The sequence below is a fragment of the Scyliorhinus torazame genome, chromosome 17 (genome assembly GCF_047496885.1).
Source record: "Scyliorhinus torazame isolate Kashiwa2021f chromosome 17, sScyTor2.1, whole genome shotgun sequence".
Taxonomy (NCBI): domain Eukaryota; kingdom Metazoa; phylum Chordata; class Chondrichthyes; order Carcharhiniformes; family Scyliorhinidae; genus Scyliorhinus; species Scyliorhinus torazame.
Window position 1 is genome coordinate 88,179,700 of NC_092723.1, and position 20,247 is coordinate 88,199,946.

The window sequence follows — 20,247 nt, forward strand, 5'->3', positions numbered from 1 at the left end:
CGCTGTATCGTTCTATGTTCTATGTAAAAGCTTCTACAAATATGTAAAACAAAAAAGAATGGCTAAGGTAAATATTGGTCCTTTAGAGGATGAGAAGGGAGATTTAATAATGGGAGATGAGGAAATGGCTGAGGAACTGAACAGGGTTTTTGGGTCGGTCTTCACAGTGGAAGACACAAATAACATGCTTGTGACTGATAGAAATGAGGCTATGACAGGTGAGGACCTTGAGAGGATTGTTATCACTAAGGAGGTAGTGATGGGCAAGCTAATGGGGCTAAAGGTAGACAAGGCTCCTGGCCCTGAGGGAATGCACCCCGGAGTGCTAAAAGAGATGGCTAGGGAAATTGCAAATGCACTAGTGATAATTTACCAAAATTCACTAGACTCTGGGGTGGTCCCGGCGGATTGGAAATTAGCAAACGTGACACCACTATTTAAAAAAGGAGTTAGGCAGAAAGCGGGTAATTATAGGCCAGTGAGCTTAACTTCGGTAGTAGGGAAGATGCTGGAATCTACCAACAAGGAATAAATAGCGAGGCATCTGGATGGAAATTGTCCCATTGGGCAGACGCAGCATGGGTTCATAAAGGGCAGGTCGTGCCTAACTCATTTCATGGAATGTTTTGAGGACATTAACAGTGCGCTAGATAACGGGGAGCCAATGGATGTGGTATATCTGGATTTCCAGAAAGCCTTTGACAAGGTGCCACACTAAAGGTTACTGCATAAGATAAAGATCCATGACATTAAGGGTAAAGTAGTAGCATGGATAGAGGATTGGTTAATTAATAGAAAGCAAAGAGTGGGGATTAATGGGTGTTTCTCTGGTTGGCAATCAGTAGCTAGTGGTGTCCCTCAGGGATCAGTGTTGGGCCCACAACTGTTCACAATTTACATCGATGATTTGGAGTTGGGGACCAAGGGCAATGTGTCCAAGTTTGCAGACGACACTAAGATGAAATTAAAATCACTTATTGTCACGAATAGGCTTCAACAAAGTTACTGTGAAAAGCCCCTAGTTGCCATATTCCAGCACCTGTTCAGGGAGGCTGGTACAGGAATTGAACCGTGCTGCTGGTCTGTCTTGGTCTGCTTTAAAATCCAGCGATTTAGCCCAGTGAGCTAAACCAGCCCCTGAGTAGTAAAGCAAAAAGTGCAGAGGATACTGGAAGTCTGCAGAGGGATTTGGACAGGCTAAGTGAATGGGCTAGGGTCTGGCAGGTGGAATACAATGTTGGCAAATGTGAGGTTATCCATTTTGGTAGGAATACCAGCAAAAGGAATTATTATTTAAATGATAAAATATTAAAACATGCTGCTGTGCAGAGAGACCTGTGCATGAGTCGCAAAAAATTGGTTTACAGGTGCAACAGGTGATTAAGAAGGCGAATGGAATGTTGTCCTTCGTTGCTAGAGGGATGGAGTTTAAGACTAGGGCGGTTATGCTGCAATTGTATAAGGTGTTAGTGAGGCCACACCTGGAGTATTGTGTTCAGTTTTGATCTCCTTACTTGAGAAAGGATGTACTGGCACTGGAGGGTGTGCAGAGGAGATTTACTAGGTTAATCCCAGAGCTGAAGGGGTTGGATTATGAGGAGAGGTTGAGTAGACTGGGACTGTACTCGTTGGAATTTAGAAGGACGAGGGGGGATCTTATAGAAACATATAAAATTATGAAGGGAATAGATAGGATACATGTGGGCAGGTTGTTTCCACTGGCGGGTGAAAGCAGAACTAGGGGGCATAGCCTCAAAATAAGGGGAAGTAGATTTAGGACTGAGTTTAGGAGGAACGTCTTCACCCAAAGTGTTGTGACTCTATGGAATTCCTTGTCCAGTGAAGCACTGGGGCTGTTTAGCACAGGACTAAATCGCTGGCTTTGAAAACAGACCAAGGCAGGCCAGCAGCACGGTTCAATTCCCATAAAAGCCTCCCTGAACAGGTGCTGGAATGTGGCAACTAGGGGCTTTTCGCAGTAACTTCATTTGAAGCCTACTTGTGACAATAAGCGATTTTCATTTCAGTAGATGCTACTTCATTAAATGTTTTTAAGATAAAGATAGATAGTTTTTTGAAGAATAAAGGGATTAAGGTTTATGGTGTTTGGGCCGGAAGGTGGAGCTGAGACCGCAAAAGATCAGCCATGATCTCATTGAATGGCGGAGCAAGCTCGAGGGGCCAGGTGGCCTACTTCTGCTCCTAGTTCTTATAACTTAGCAACATCCTGGTCAATAGCGGCGCACGGTGTCCGGGTGGAGGAAGCTCTCCGTGCTGCCGCTGTCGAAGAGGCAGGTAACAATGAAACGATTTACCTGAACCTCCATGGTGGATCTGGCGAGCTGATGTGGTCGGTCCTGGTCGAGGACGATGGATGCGATGGTGGAGCTGTTGGAGAAGGGTGCCGGATCAGGGGAGCGGCCTGCGGAAGAAGGTGGCAGCGCCCAGGCGTTGTAGGCTGCTGTTGGAGGGCAGGTTGCTGTCGCTGGCTGCATCTCAGTTGTTTGCAGCATTTCGGTCGAGTGCGCAGGACCGGAAGTGACGATCGGCGGTGGACCGGAAGTGACGCAAGTCGGGGTTCCGGGCGGCGCCCATGCAGACCACGTAGAGGGGGGGCCAGAGGTCGAGTGCGCAGGTCCGAAAGTGACGATCGGCGGCGGGGCGGACCCAGAAGCGACGAACAGCGGCGGACCGGAAGTGACGTGCGGCGGACCGGAAGTGAAGGGAGCCGGGCCGGGAATAATCAAAGATGGCGGCGCCCCTGCGTTGCACATGTCGAATATCGAGCCGGGAATGAAGGATGGCGGCACCCAGGAGTAGCAGGCCGCGGTGTTGGACCCCGAGGCAGCAGTGGAGCGGCAGACGTTTGCAAAATGGCCTTTCTTGCCACAGGCTGAACAGGTAGCATCTCTAGCAGGGCAGCGTTTCCTGGGGTGTTTTGCCTGGCCACAAAAGTAACACTGGGGCCCAGGCCTCATTTTTACTGCTGGTGTGGCTGGGTGGGCCGTGACTTGCAGGGGTTGTTGCTGGGAGGTAGCGGCTACGTAGGGAACGTGGGCAGGTGTACAGGAAGTTTGTGCAGGTGTGTAGGACGCATTATTGTCATAGGCTGCCTGTTGGGCCTCTGCCATAGTGACTGCCGTGTCCAGAGTCAGGGTAGTTTGTGCCAGTAGGAGTTGGCGAATTGGGACGGAGGCGATGCCTGCTACAAAGGCATCGAGCACCAGGGCCTCAGTGTTCTGCTCAGCGGAGACTGCTGGCGCGTTGCAGGTGAGCGAGAGGGCACGGAGGTCCCGAACGAACACGGATAGGGGTTCACCCGGCTGCTGGTGCCGGGAGGCGAGGCGGTGGCGGGCGTAAATAGAATTAACAGTTCGTGCATACCAGCTTTTGAGCTTCACGATGGAGTCGCCGTAGGTCGTAGTTCCCGTGATGTGGTCGAAAAGGCCGTAGTCGAGCCGTGAGCACAGGAGGTTGAGTCGGTCAGCCTCCGTTTTGGCGAAGGCAGAGGATGCTTCCAGGTAGGCCTCGAAACACCGGAGCCAGCAGGTGAAAAGGTGATCCACGCGTGGAGCGTGGGGGTCGAGCGAGAGCTTGTCGGGTTTCAGAGCAGCCTCCATTATAACTGTAGTGTATTAAATTGATGCACTAAGCGTCAAGAACCACAAAGACATGTGAGACTTTAACTAAGGCTTTAATACACTACACTTGTGCGCGACAAAACCAACGGCAACATCGAGGGACGCACTGCGCAGGCGCACCCGATGCAAGACCGAACTGCGCATGCGCAGTGGCGTAACGAACGCCGTGACGTCATGACGTGCGGCAACTGTGGAGCTGTACATTTAAAAGGGCAATGTCCTGCTAAAAAACCGACAATGCCTACGATGTGGCAAGATGGGCCACTACGCTGCCTACTGTCGAGCGGTTCAACCGATGGATCCTACACATCTCCGACAACCTCGCAGACACGTCAGGATCGTCCAGCCCGTACATCAGGACATCCAGCCAAATGACACAGATGACCAAGACGCCTTCCGGGTTTCAGTCATTGATGTGAACAGGGTTAACACCATCAATCCGGCCGATGAATGGAGTGCCACCCTGACGGTCAACCGATCGCAGATCACTTTCTGCCTGGACACTGGCGCATCCGCCAACCTCATAGCATATTCAGCATTCCATGCCATGAAGGTCAAACCACCTATCCAGCCATCCCGGTGCAAGATGGTTGACTATAACGGGAACGTCATCCCGGCCATGGGACCTTGCCAGCTCCAGGTGACACACAAAACGCACACGGCCACACTCCCCTTTGAAATTGTTGGCTCATCGAAAGATTCCTTGCTGGGCGCACAGGCATGCAAGGCTCTTCACCTTGTACAGCGAATTATGTCTCTCTCTCCAGACGACACATCCGACTTCCTGGATGCTGACTTCAACGCAAATCTCCAATCCCTCCTTGCTCACAACCAGGAGGTATTTGAAGGCATGGGGACACTGCCATACACATACAAAATTCGCCTCAAACCGGACGCCATCCCGATCGTTCACGCACCTCGCAGGGTTCCTGCGCCAGTTAAAGACCGCCTCAGGTTGCAGCTGCAGGATCTCCAGGACCAAGGGGTCCTATCCAGGGTCACGGAGCCCATGCCATAGGTCAGCTCCATGGTGTGTGTCAAGAAGCCCTCTGGCGAGCTCCGCATCTGTATAGACCCTAAAGACCTAAATAATAACATTATGCGGGAACACTATCCCATACCTAAACGAGAGGAAATCACCAGTGAGATGGCCCAAGCCAAAATATTGCCAAAACGCGTTGGAGAAGCTCAAACACAAACTGGCCACGGCACCAGTGTTGGCGTTCTTCGACACGTCTCGTCCCACCAAAATCTCAACTGATGCCAGCCAATCTGGTATTGGAGCAGTGCTCCTGCAGAAAGATAACACGTCGTCATGGGCCCCGGTTGCCTATGCATCACGGGCCATGACCCCTACGGAACAGCGCTACGCGCAAATTGAAAAAGAATGCCTGGGCTTGCTAACTGGTTTGGACAAGTTCCACGATTATGTATATGGTCTTCCACGATTCACGGTCGAAACTGACCACCGCCCCCTGGTCAACATAATAAACAAGGACCTGAACGACATGACCCCTCGCCTCCAGCGCATCTTACTTAAACTCAGGAGATATGATTTCCAACTGATCTACACACCAGGGAAGGACCTCATCGTGGCGGATACCCTATCCCGAGCAGTGAGTACACCACCAGATGTGGAGGGGTTCGTATGTCAAGTTGAGGCACACGTGGCTTTGACAGCGGCAAATCTGCCGGCTAACGACCCCAGTCTGGCCCGCATATGCGCAGAGACAGCGGCCGACCCCCTTCGACAGCGAGTGATGCGCCACATGATGGAAGGTTGGCTCAAAGGGCAGTGCCCGCAGTTCTATAATGTACGGGACGACCTAACCACCATTGATGGGATCCTTCTGAAGCTAGACAGGATCGTCATTCCGCACAGTATGTGCCAGATGATTCTCAATCAAATACACGAAGGCCACTTGGGAGTCGAGAAGTGCAGACGGAGGGCCCGAGAGACGGTATATTGGCCGGGCATTAATGACGATATTGCCAACATGGTACTCAATTGCACAACCTGCCAGAGGTTAAAGCCGGCGCAACCTCCTGAGACGCTTCTGCCCCGTGAGCTGGTGACGTCCCCCTGGGCGAAGGTGGGTGTCGACCTATTTCACACGCTTGGCATGGACTATATTATCATCATAGACTACTTCTCCAATTACCCAGAAGTCATACCCCTACACGATCTGACGTCGTCTGCAGTCATCAGGGCCTGCAAGGACACCTTTGCTCGCCACGGCATTCCGATGACTGTCATGTCGGACAATGGGCCCTGTTTCGCCAGCCGTGAATGGTCATCCTTTGCCGCATCATATGGTTTCACACACGTAACATCCAGCCCTCTACATCCCCAGTCCAATGGAAAGGCGGAAAAGGGCGTTCACATTGCCAAGCGGCTCCTCTGCAAGGCTGCTGCTGCCGGATCGGACTTTCACCTCGCCCTGCTGGCCTATCGATCGGCCCCGCTAGCCACGGGTCTCTCGCCAGCACAGCTACTGATGGGTCGCACCCTCAGGACAACTGTGCCTTCCATCCTGACACCAACAACGGACCATGCTAAGGTACTGCACAAGATGCAACTGCAGCGTGATCGCCAGAAGAGTCTGTACGATACAAGGGCGACTGATCTTCCCCCCCTGTCCTCCGGGGATAAAGTCCGCATTCATCTGCCAAATGGTGGCTGGTCAGCACCTGCCGAAGTTCTCCGTTGTGTGGCTCCCCGCTCGTTCCTGGTACGCATGCCGGATGGATCAGTGCGTCGCCGCAATCGGCGAGCCCTTCGCCGCCTTCCACGCTCGCAACCGAACAGTGCACACACGCCGGGTCCTCCACTGGTTCCCGAGGATGACTTCGTGGAGCTGCCACAGATCATGCCCCTTCCATCGCCACCCGTGGCCAGGCTCGCACCTCAGCCGGTGGTTCTCGACCCACCCTTGAGATGGTCAACCCGAATTCGTCGCACACCTACTAGATTGGACTTATGAGACTGTTCACACGTTAAAGTTGAAACACTATTGTATTGTAACATGTTACTGTTTTATCATTCCAGATATCGTTTGACCGGACCCACTTCAAAGTTTTTCGTCTTCCTGTTTTGTTATGGTACAACCTCGTTAGCATGACACACCCGACATCGCCCCATGTATATAGTTACGCCACATGCACCTGCTGTAAATATCACGCACACACACTTTTAGATGCACTCACGACACATTCGTATTTATAACCACGTAGGCACATAATTTTGTAAAAAAAAGGGGGATGTCATGATATTCAAACACACACATCATGATAGACACACCAACAGACAAATCAGCACACACAACACGACAACCAATCATAGACAAGGACAGAGACAGTATAAGAGAAGAAACACGACACCTGGTGGCCAGTAGATCTGGAGACCAGGACAAGGACAGGACCTGATTAACATCACACACAGGGAGTCACCACGGGCAGAGTATCAAGACAGAACTGCAAATAACAAGTTGAAATAAAACAGCGTTGTACCAAATACAACCGTGTTGGTTCATCTGTACATCAGAACACCCAACACTACAAGGAGGAGGGGGTCAGGCAGAGTGTGAGGGATACAGAGTGAGGCAGAGGGGGACAGAGTGTGAGGGATACAGAGTGAGGCAGAGGGGGACAGAGTGTGTGGGATACAGAGTGAGGCGGAGGGGGACAGGGTGTGAGGGATACAGAGTGAGGCGGAGGGGCCAGGCAGAGTGTGAGGGATATAGAGTGAGGCAGAGGGGGACAGAGTGTGAGGGATACAGAGTGAGGGGGAGGGGGTCAGGCAGAGTGTGAGGAATACAGAGTGAGGAGGAGGGGGACAGAGTGTGAGGGGGACAGAGTGTGAGGGGGACAGAGTGTGAGAGGTACAGAGTGTGAGGGGGACAGAGTGAGGCGGTAAAGGCAAATGTAGGCCCCCTACAGACAGAAACAGGGGAATGCATAACAAGGGACAACTAAATGGCTGAGCAATTGAATACATACTTTGGTTCTGTCTTCACAAAAGAGGACACAAATCCTGGGCTTCATTCTCCGACCCCCCCGCCGGGTTGGAGAATCGCCGGGGGCTGCCGTGAATCCCGCCCCCGCCGGTTGCCGAAGTCTCCGGTACCGGATATTCGGCGGGGATGGGAATCGGGCCGCGCCGGTTGGCGGGCCCCCCCGCTCGATTCTCCGGCCCGGATGGGCCGAAGTCCCGCCAATAAACTGCCTGTCCCGCCGGCGTAAATTAAAGTACCTATTTACCGGCGGGACAAGGCGGTGTGGGCGGGCTCCGGGATCCTGGGGGGGGTGCGGGGCGATCTGATCCCGGGGGGTGCCCCCACGGTGGCCTGGCCCGCGATCGGGGCCCACCGATCCACGGGCGGGCCTGTGCCGTGGGGGCACTCTTTCCCTTCCGCCTCCGCCACGGTCTCCACCATGGCGGAGGCGGAAGAGACTCTCTCCCCTGCGCATGCGCGGGAAACTGTCAGCGGCCGCTGACGCTCCCGCGCATGCGCCGCCCCGACATGTCATTTCCGCGCCAGCTGGCGGGGCAACAAAGGCCGTTTCCGCCAGCTGGCGGCCCGGAAATCCCTCCGGCACCGGCCTAGCCCCTCAATGTTGGGGCTCGGCCCCCAAAGATGCGGAGCATTCCGCACCTTTGGGGCGGCGCGATGCCCGTCTGATTGGCTCCATTTTAGGCGCCAGTCGGCGGACATCGCGCCGTTTGGGGAGAATTTCGCCCCAGATACCAGAAATGTTGGAGAATGAAAGGTTTAGTGAGAGGGAAGAACTGAGAGAGATCAACATTAGTAGAGAAATGGTGCTGGGAAAATTGATGGTATTGAAGGTGGATAACTCCCCAGGGCCTGATAATCTGCATCCCAGAGTGTTTAAGGAGGTGGGTCTAGAAATAGTGGATGCATTGGTGGTCATTTTCTAGGATCCTATAGACTCTGGAACAGTCCCTGCAGTCTGGGTGGTAGGTAATGTCACTCCAATATTCAACAAGGGAGGTTGAGAGAAAGCAGGGAATTATAGACCAGTAAGCCTAACATCGGCAGTGGGGAAAATTCTTGAATCCATTATCAAGGACTTTATAGCGGAACATTTAGGGCACGATTCTCCACTCCCACGCCGGTTGGGAGAATCGCCTGGGCCGCCAAAATTTCCGGGGACGCCGGTCCGACGCCCTCCCACGATTCTCCCAAGCGGCGGGAACGGCCCGGTCGAGTTTCGTAGGCCGGAGAATCGCCGGAGACACCCAAAATGGCGATTCTCCGGCACCTCCGCTATTCTGAGGCCCGGATGGGCCGAGCGGCCAGAACAAAACGGCGGGTTCCCCCCGGCTCCGTCCACACCTGGTCGCTGCAGTCGTGGGCGGTGCGTGAACACTGGGGGGCGGCCTGTGGGGGGCCGAGGGGGGATCCTGCAACGGGCTTCACCTGCAATGTGGGATGGCCCGCGATCGGTGCCCACCGATCATCGGGCCGTCCTCTCTGAAGGAGGACCTCCTTCCTTCCGCGGCCCTGCAAGATCCGTCCCCCATCTTCTTGCGGGGCGGATTTGGACAGGACGGCAACCATGCATGCGTGGATGACGTCCGTTATGCGGCACCGGCCGCGCCATCTAATCGGCGCCGCTTTTACACGGGCGACAAGGCCTGGCGCGGGTAGAGGACGCGGCCCCGATACTGGCCCATTGTCAGGGCCTGAATCGGTTGGGACCGGGGCTGTTCCGCACTGTCATGAACCTCAACGGCGTTCACGACGGCGCGGCCACTGCGGCGTGGGAGTGGAGAATCCCGCCCTTAGAAAGCAGTGGCAGGATAAGTCAGAGTCAGCATGGATTTATGAAGGGAAAATCATGCTTGACAAATCTGTTGGAATTCTTTGAAGATGTCTTTCAGAGGGCGGTGGAGGCCGGGACGTTGAGTGTCTTTAAGACAGAAGTTGATAAATTCTTGATTTCTCGAGGAATTAAGGGCTATGGAGTGAGAGCGGGTAAATGGAGTTGAAATCAGCCATGATTGAATGGTGGAGCGGACTTGATGGGCCGAATGACCTTACTTCCGCTCCTATGTCTCATGGTCTTATGGTCTTATGTAACCAGTAAAGTTGACAAGGTGGAGCCAGTCGATGTGGTATATCTGGACTTTCAGAAGGCATTTGACAAAGTCCCGCATAAGAGATTATTGGGCAAAATTAAAGCACATGGGATTGGGGGAAATGTCAGGGCCTGAATCGGTTGGGACCGGGGCTGTTCCGCACTGTCATGAACCTCAACGGCGTTCACGACGGCGCGGCCACTGCGGCGTGGGAGTGGAGAATCCCGCCCTTAGAAAGCAGTGGCAGGATAAGTCAGAGTGTCCCGCATGACATGAGGTGAATAGAAAACTGACTGGCAGAGAAGAAACAAAGAGTAGGGATTAATGGGTCCTTTTCAAATTGGCAGGCAGTAACTAGTGGGGTGCCAGAGGGATCGGTGCTGGGACCTCAGCTACTCACAATATATATTAATGATTTGGATGAGGGAACAAAATGTAACATCTCAATGTTTGCAGATGATACCAAGTTAGGTGGAAGGGTGAACTGTGACGAGGTTGCAGGGATCCTACAGCATGATCTGGACAGGTTGGACGAGTGGGCAAATCAATGGCAAATGCAGTATAATTTGGATATGTGTGAGGTTATTTACTTTGGAAGCAAACACAGGAAGACAGATTACTACCGAAATGGTTGTAAATTGGGAGAGGGGAGTGTGCAGCGGGACCTGGGTGTCCTTGTGCACCATTCGCTGAAGGTAAGCATGCAGGTGCAGCAGACGGTAAAGAAGGCTAATGGTATGTTGGCCTTCATTGCGAGAGGTTTCGAGTATAGAAGCAGGGATGTGTTGCTGTAATTGTACAAGGCCTTGGTGAGGCCGGAGTATTGTGTGCAGTTTTGGTCTCCTCTGAGGAAGGATGTTCTTGCTCTCGAGGGAGTGCAGCGAAGATTTACCAGACTGATTCCAGGGAGGGCGGGACTGTCATATGAGGAGAGATTGACTAGGTTGGGATTGTTCTCGCTGGAGTTCAGAAGAATGAAGGGGGGATCTCATAGACACTTTAAAAATTCTAACAGGACTAGACAGGGTAGATGCAGGGAAGATGTTACCAATGATGGGTGTGTCCAGAACCAGGGCCACAGTCTGAGGATTCAGGGTAAACCATTTTGGACAGATATAAGGAGATGTGTATTCACACAAAGAGTGGTGAGCCTGTGGAATTCATTACCACAGGAAGTAGTTGATGCTAAAACATTGAAAATATTCAAGAGGCGGCTAGATATAGCACTTGGGGAGAATGGGATCCAAGGCTATGGGGAGAAAGCAGGATTAGGTTATTGAGTTGCCATGATCGTGATGAATAGCAGAGCAGGCTCGAAGGGCCAAAAGGCCTCCTCCTCCTCCTATCTTCTATGTATCTATGTAATGCATGGTGCCTCAACTGATACATCAGAATTCATCTGTGACAGAACTGTCAGAATGGTGGGAAGTAGATCAACTTCCAGCTATGAAGTTAGAAATTCCACTTTCACTGAGCTGTACCTCAGCTTTCCAGCTCTCATGTCACCCAGCACTGTCCTACTGCCGATTTTCCATTGCCACTGTCTCCAGCTGGCCTATCCTGCTTGTGTTTGTCTTACACAATACTCAATGTTTACAAATAACCCTCGAGATGTCTACATGACAGCACCTTCCTCCAAACCATGCTTCACTTACCAACGTAGAAAGATGTGGGGCAATGGTCACCACTGAATATGGTGGTGGTCTCAGAGTCAAAGCGAAGCCACAGGCCAAGTGAGAGAACTGCAGTGCCAGTCAGCTGATAACAAAAAGAGAATCATGGTTAATGATGGACAGTGAGAGTAATGACAGTAATCATGTTAGGGAACAAGAGCAATGAGAGATGACAGTAATGGGAAGTGCAGGTTAGGCAGATAGGGCGGGGGAGTGGGCCTGGGTACGGTGCTCTTTCAGAGGGTCAGTGCGGACTTGATGGGCTGAATGGCCTCCTTCTGCGCTGTAGGGATTCTAATAAGGATACTCAATCATAGGGAATGATTGTAATGAGGAATTACTGTAATGGGAAATTGCTATAATGGAAATGACTGTAATGGGGATGACTGTAATGAGAAATGACTGCAGTGGGAATGACGAATGGGAAATGACTGTAAGGGGAATGACTGTAATGGGAATGAGTTCAATGAGGAATTAGTGTAATGGGGAATGACTGTAATGGGAATGAGTGTACTAGGAATGACTAATGGGTAATGAGGAATGACTGCAATGGGAACGACTGTAATGGAAATGACTGTCATTAAAAATGACTGTAATGGGAATGACGGTAATGAAGAATGACTGTGATGAGGAATAACTGTAATTGGGAAGCCATAGCAATACGATCTTACTATAATGGGTGGAGAAAGTCCTGAGGAATGTCTCGGTTCTGCACTATTGCTGCTGATGCCCTTCAAGAATCAACCCTTGACACCCACCATCTACATGATGGCCCTCAGCAACAATATTTTAGTGATTTTATGGAACGTAGTAATTGCTGGACAACATCTGAAAGCAATTCATTAGTTTCCACATAGAATCATAGAATACCTACAGTGCAGAAGGAAGTAATTTGGCCCATTGAATCTGAACCGACCCTCCGAAAGAGCACCCTACCGAGGCCCAATCCTCTGCCCACTCCCCGTAACCTCGCCTACCCTTTGGACACTAAGGGACATTTTTTTAGTACGCCCAATCCACCTAACCTGCATATCTTTGGACTGTGGGAGGAAACTGTAATACCCAGGGGAAACCCACGCAGACACGGGAGAATGTGCAAACTCCACACAGACAGTCACCTGAGGCCGGAATTGAACCTGGATCCTTGGCTCTGTGAGGCAGCAGTGCTAACCATTGTGCCACCGTGTCACCCTGCCAAAAGCCTCCTCTACCTAACCACCAACTCTTTCAACTCCTCTGCTCTCTCTAAATGGTTGCATTATTTAGCTGACATCCAGCACAATATGGAAACTCCCTCGTCTTAAATATTGAGAAGATTGTGGTTATTGGCTTTGACCCATGTCACCAACTCCACTCCTCTCTCTGAAAATTATTGTCAAGCTGTTTGCAATTTTGGTGTCATGTTTGACCCTTTATGTAATAAATATCTGACCACCTATCTGAATCATCATTGAGGCCGCCCATTTCCACCCCCATAGAATGGAAAAAATTGTATCTCTTCACAAACCACATTGCAACCAATGAAAGTGCTTTTGAACCTCTGTCACAGCTGCAGTGTTGGAAAGGCAGAATTTTATTGTGCTCAGCAAGCTACTGGTAAGAGCAATGTGATGTGTTTTAGTAATACAGATTGGATGATATATTTTGATCAAGGTTAACCCCTATGCTCCTCTCTGAAATAATACTATGCAAACCTGTAGATTCAAGGGAAGAGCAGGTGGAGTTTTGCATGAACATGTCACCCGGAGGTCAGTATTCTAACAGTGCAGCACTCCCTCAACATCCCACTGGAATATCAGTCTTATTTTCTGCTCAAATCTATGGAGTGGGACCAAAATCCACAATCTCCGAACTAGCGTTAACAGCTAAGCCAAAACTGACACAAAGAGTCCACACTCCACCCCGCCTCTGCTCATCTGTTGCTAAAATCCTCGCTCATGCCTTTTTTTTTTACCTCCAAACATATATTCCAACAAACTCTGAGCTGCTCTCACACACTCCACCCACAATAAACTTCAGGCCATCCAAAACCCTGCTGCCCATGTCCTTAAATACACCTGTCCTCTTCCCCTATATTCCCAGACTTCAATTCAAAATTCTCAACCCTCTCTTTAAATCCTGCCATGGTCCCACCCTTCCCGACCTCTATAATAAACCCTCTCTGTCTCAGCCCCATAGCCTTCCAAGCTATCTGCGCTCCTCAAATTCTGGCCCCAATTTTAATAATTCCACCGTTGATGGCCTTGTCTTCAACAGCCAAGGCCCTAAACTATGGAGTTCTCTCCTTAAATACCTCCAACTCTCTACCTTTGTTAAGACACTGCTTATATCCTTTTTGTTTGATCAAGTGTGTGGTCACCTGACCTAATATCTCCCTATGTAGTAAGGATCCCCATGCTTAAACCTTGCTTTCCCTTGAGAGTATTGGTTCGGAGCTGAAAATCAAGCTATAAAGGCAGTTTCTGAAGGCTTTAGCTGGAGATCCTGCATTGCTCTGATAGGGTCAGGCCTGTTTTTAAAGCAATCTCTAAAGATCTCTCTCTTTCAAAGTGGAGTTTCAAGACATCTCTGTACAGCAAGTATTTCAGAGTGCTAACTGTATTTAAAAATGGATTAGGATCTGAGGTGGTTCTGTTGTTTGAATGGAAGTAAACACAGCTGGTAAGGGTTATTGTGTTGTTGGAGGGCATTTTCTGATACTGGACTATGATATAAATTATAGGTGGCCCTGTAACTACATTTGTGCTCCTATATTACTTTTGAATAGTTCTGATGAGACAAAAGGTACTCATTGGCTTAGATGCCTGTTTAGAAGAGGCAATTTGTAGAAATATGTAGTGTATACACAATGGTGTTAATATCAGAAAAGACACAAAATGGCTGTTAGCTATTTTGTGATATTAAAGACACAAAATGGCTGAACAAGCCACATTCCCTGTAAACTGTCTCATGAGAACCAACCATGGGTATGTATAGGGAGTATCCCAACAGCCGCGATAACAGCTTCACAGAACAAGGCATGCAATGTATCTTTGATAAAGCTCAAGGTCCACAGCTGCGACAGGACATATCCTTGTGTTAGATTTGAATGGCTTCTGTATGAAGTTCGGGGCGGGTAAGACAACACCCACTTTAACCATATATGTGATAACTGGGATGCTAAGAAAATTGATTGACTGCATGTAATAAAATGTGACACGAATATAGCTGATTGATTGTATGTAAATAAGAATACAACTAATTCCGCCCCTTGAATCTGTATATTAACCCGTGTGAGCCTTAGTTCAAGTGAGAAAAGGTACTATCAATAGGCTGCGGAGACTCAGGCCTTCTTTCTCAGAATTCTGACATAACAAACTGCTTTTTTTTACTTATACTCAGGCCTTCGTGTGAATATGTTCAACTCTAACAGTGTCACTGCACTAATTAGTATTGTTTAAGGGGTAATTGTAAGCTGTTTTCTTGTATGGTGTTAAAGATATTTTAACATTGTGTTAGTAAGAAAGTTTGTTTTAATATCCCATATCCCTCTTTTGTGTGAAAGTACACCTGGATTGAGGTATCCTTTCCTCACAGTCTTACAAAATTAAAATAAAATATTGGGCTTTCTGTCCAGTGTCCGAGGCACTATTGGGATCTGTTCTAGGATGATAATTGTTCAGTTTTTCCACCATTTCCCAATTCCTCATTATAAATTCCCCAATCTCCACTTGTAATGGACCCATAATCGTCCTTGCTAATCTTTTCCTTTTCACACACCTAAGAAGCTTTTAAACTCCAACTTTATCTTTCTCGCCAGTTGCATTCATATTCTCTTTTGCCTTCCTGTGCCAATTTCTTGGACCTCTTTTTTGGATTCTAAGTTGCTCTCAATCCCCAGGTTTACCACTTTTTCTTGCAACTATGGGCGAGATTCTCCGACCCCCCGGCGGGTCGGAGAATCGCCGGGGGCTGGCGTGAATCCCGCCCCCGCCGGTTGCCGAAGTCTCCGGCATTGGAGATTCGACGGGGGCGGGTATCGCGCCGCGCCGGTTGGCGGGCCCCCCCTCTCGATTCCCCCGGATGGGCTGAAGTCCCGCCGCTAAAATGCCTGTCCCGCCGGCGTAAATTAAACCACCTACCTTACCGGCGGGACAAGGCGGCGCTGGCGGGCTCCGGGGTCCTGGGGGGGGGCGCGGGGCGATCTGGCCCCGGGGGGTGCCCCCACGGTGGCCTGGCCCGCAATCGGGGCCCACTGATCCACGGGCGGGCCTGTGCCGTGGGGGCACTCTTTCCCTTCCGCCTTCGCCACGGTCTCCACCATGGCGGAGGCGGAAGAGACTCCCTCCACTGCGCATGCGCAGGAATGCCGTCAGCGGCCGCTGACGCTCCTGCGCATGCGCCACCCGGAGATGTCATTTCTGCGCCAGCTGGCGGGGCACCAAAGGCCTGGGGCGAGATTCTCCAACCCCCCGCCGGGTCGGAGAATCGCCGGGGGCTGGCGTGAATCCCGCCCCCGCCGGTTGCCGAAGTCTCCGGCACCAGAGATTCTGTGGGGGCGGGAATCGCGCCGCGCCGGTTGGTGGGCCCCCCCTCTCGATTCCCCCGGATGGGCTGAAGTCCCGCCGCTAAAATGCCTGTCCCGCTGGCGTAAATTAAACCACCTACCTTACCGGCGGGACAAGGCGGCGCGGGCGGGCTCCGGGGTCCTGGGGGGGGCGCGGGGCGATCTGGCCCCAGGGGCTGCCCCCACAGTGGCCTGGCCCGCGATCGGGGCCCACCGATCCGCGGGCGGGCCTGTGCCGTGGGGGCACTCTTTCCCTTCCGCCTCCGCCACGGTCTCCACCATGGCGGAGGCAGAAGAGACTCCCTCCACTGCGCATGCGTGGGAAGCTGTCAGCGGCCGCTGACGCTCCCGCGCATGCGCCGCCCGGAGATGTCATTTCCGCACCAGCTGGCGTGGCACCAAAGGCCTTTTCCGCCAGCTGGCGGGGCAGAAATTCGGCCGGCGCCGACCAAGCCCCTCAATGTTGTGGCTCGGCCCCCAAAGATGCGGAGCATTCCGCACCTTTGGGGCGGCGCGATGCCCGTCTGATTTGCGCCGTTTTGCGCACCAGTCGGCGGACATCGCGCCGTTTCCGGAGAATTTCGCCCTATTTCGGCTACTTCCTTTGATCCAGTGCAATCTTTAACTTACTTTGTTATGCATGGTTGATTCCCCTTTCCTGTTGGGTCTTTGTATCTTAGAGGAATGTATATTTGCTGTAGACCATGTGATATTTCTTTAAATATTAAACATTGCCTGTTTACCATCAAATCTTTTAATATATTTTCCCAAACCATCAGAGCCAACTTATCCCTCATACCTTCATAATTTCCTTTATTCAGATTTGGGACCCTATTTTCCGAATGGACGACATCACTTGCAAAGTTAATGTAAAACTATCACATTATGGTCATAGTTTCTCAATGATTCCTTTACAGCAAGGTTATTGACTAGTTATTTCCCATTAGATAATACTACATCTAAAATAGGCTGATCCCTAGTTGGTTCTTCAACATACTGCACCAAAAACTCACCTCATAGAAGATGGAACATAGAACGATACAGCGCAGTACAGGCCCTTCGGCCCTCGATGTTGCACCGAAACAAAAGCCATCTAACCTACACTATGCCATTATCATCCATATGCTTATCCAATAAACTTTTAAATGCCCTCAATGTTGGCGAGTTCACTACTGTTGCCGGTAGGGCATTCCACGGCCTCACCACTCTTTGCGTAAAGAACCTACCTCTGGCCTCTGTCCTATATCTATTACCCCTCAGTTTAAAGCTATGTCCCCTCGTGCCAGCCATTTCCATCTGGGGGAGAAGGCTCTCACTGTCCACCCTATCTAACCCCCTGATCATTTTGTATGCCTCTATTAAGTCTCCTCTTAACCTTCTTCTCTCCAACGAAAACAACCTCAAGTCCATCAGCCTTTCCTCATAAGATTTTCCCTCCATACCAGGCAACATCCTGGTAAATTTCCTCTGCACCCGCTCCAAAGCCTCCACGTACTTCCTATAATGCGGTGACCAGAACTGTACGCAATACTCCAAATGCGGCCGTACCAGAGTTTTGTACAGCTGCAACATGACCTCCTGACTCCGGAATTCAATCCCTCTACCAATAAAGGCCAACACTCCATAGGCCTTCTTCACAACCCTATCAACCTGGGTGGCAACTTTCAGGGATCTATGTACATGGACACCTAGATCCCTCTGCTCATCCACACTTCCAAGAACTTTACCATTAGCCAAATATTCCGCATTCCTGTTATTCCTTCCAAAGTGGATCACCTCACACTTCTCTACATTAAACTCCATTTGCCACCTCTCAGCCCAGCTCTGCAGCTTATCTATGTCCCTCTGTAACCTGCTACATCCTTCCACACTGTCGACAACACCACCGACTTTAGTGTCGTCTGCAAATTTACTCACCCACCCTTCTGCGCCTTCCTCTAGGTCATTGATAAAAATGACAAACAGCAACAGCCCCAGAACAGATCCTTGTGGTACGCCACTTGTAACTGAACTCCATTCTGAACATTTCCCATCAACCACCACCCTCTGTCTTCTTTCAGCTAGCCAATTTCTGATCCATATCTCTAAATCATATACAGGAATTCATCCTCCACGGCATCAGTGCTAATTATATTTGCCCAGTCTATGTCTCCCATCATTACTGTGTTACACATGTTACAGACAGCTCTAATTTCTTGATTTATGCCAGTGTTTTTCAAACTTTTTTTCTGAGGACCCACTTAAAGTTGATCTCCACAGGGAAAGTTCTGCAAAGTTTCCCCATGACTTCCAACGGCAATCAAGAAAACTTGAGTTGCGTATTTCCTGTGTACCTCCACATTCCTAGCAATGGAGAGAAGCAACTTCCACCAATGTGAAAAGCATAAGGAGTATTTAGTTTGTGAAAGGTGAAAGACTGCATGCGTGGATATCAGAAAACTCATTAAAGGTTCTGAAATATTTACAAATCAATGCTTTTTTAAAAATGCATAATCTCTTACCTTCCTATTTCAGTGCTCAAGACGGTATCCTTTCTGCCACCTAACCAAAAATAGAGTTAGGCATAACCGTGAGGTTTAGAGGGCAACCTATAAGTTACCATGCACCTGCCTCCATTATCATTCTGTGACATGGAGGTCACAGATTTGGGACGCTCTGTCACTGAGGAATATTTCTGAGATCCACTTCTGGTAATGTTTAAAGTGCTGAGGGACCAGTACATGGGTGTGTGTCGAAATAAATCACCAGGTGAATGGATTCTGGTGGTTGCAACTGACTCCCAACACTGAACAGTTGCAACAAGTCAGGAGTGGAGCGAAGGGCAGCGCACAGCCAACACAAGACATTCATTGTACACAGTTAAGTCAGTGAGATCAGCGATTATCATTTGCGTGGATATTTTCCCATCTCTTTTTCACAGTTCTATTTGTCTCTCTCTCTCTCGCTAGATTATTTGAGGAATGGAACTGTGCGTCCATGAACCTCAATCCTCCACACATCCCACGTTAACAAAAGTGCTGACCATGACCCTGAACTCCTCGACCCACCCGCGGGTCGTAACCCGCACTTTGAAAAGCCCTGATTTATACCATGCCCAACATTACCACTGCAGTTTGGTGGCCTACAAACAACTTCCACCAATATTTGATGCCCTTTGCTGTTTCTTAGCTCTATCCAAACTGATCCTACATCTGATTCTTTGATCTGATATCCTTTCTCATTAAGTACTGATTTTGTCCCTTATAAACAGCGCTACCCCACCTTGTTTTACCCTCCACCTGGCCTTCTTAAATGATGAATATCCCTGAATATTCAGTTCCTAGTCTTGGTCACCGTGTAACCACGTCTCCATGAAGGGAATTAAATTATACCCACTTACCTTGATTTGTCCCTTTACATTGTCTACCTTGTTCCGGATGCTTCGCGCATTCAGATAGAGTGCCTTTAACTTTGTCCTTTTAACATTCTTGCACATTCTAATCCTATTTAATGTTTGCCTTCATTTCGTCTGCCTTCCAATTTCACTTCCTACTTTTCTTACTTCCCTCTATTCCCTCTGAGCTTCCTCTCAGGTTCCCATCCCTCTGCCAATCTGGTTTAAACCCTGCCCTGCAGCACCAGTGAATCTCCCTGCCAGGATGTTAGACCCGGTCCTGCGAAGGAGCTACCTGTCAAATCTTTTACAGGTCCTACCTGCCCCAGAACCAATGCATCAGAAATCTGGTGCCCTCCCTCCTACAATTCTCCAGCCATGTGTTCAATTGATTCCTCTGCTCAGTGGCATATGGCACTGGGAGTAATCTTGGGATCACTGCTTTTGAGGTAATGCTTTTTAACTTCTTTCCTTTCTCCCCCAAATCTGTTTTCAGGGCCTCATCCCTCTTCCTACCTATATCATTGGTACCAAGGTGGACCCTATCACCTGGCTGATCCCCCTCCCCCTGAAGAGATCTGATATCAACCTACCGTTTCCCACTTACTCCAAGACCCCATAGTCACACATTCCTCTGTTCAACACAGAAGATTTACTATCTTGGGAGTATCGACTCCAATAACACTACGCTGGGTGACAACATCAACCATCACCTGGCAACAGCAAGCTCAGCTTGACAGATTCACTCAGACTTTGGAAAGAGCTTAGAGAGTCTCAGCATAAAGATCAACGTCTACCAGGCAGTGCTTCTTACATCACTTCTTTATCAATTTGAGACATGGACAACCTACTGGAATCACATGAAATAAAAAGCACTCCACCTCCACTGTCTGACCTCTATTTGCAACATT

The 20,247-nt window shown here is 50.0% G+C and overlaps 1 protein-coding gene across 1 annotated transcript in view; it reads right to left on the reverse strand.

The window, feature by feature from the left end:
- The window catches only part of LOC140393991 (CD9 antigen-like), a 385,099-nt gene that overhangs the window by 110,830 nt on the left and 254,022 nt on the right, over positions 1-20,247 (reverse strand). Inside the window, exon 2 of the mRNA XM_072480718.1 lies at positions 11,400-11,502. Within this exon, the coding sequence (XP_072336819.1) occupies positions 11,400-11,502 (103 nt within the window). The remainder of the gene's footprint in view (positions 1-11,399; positions 11,503-20,247) is intronic.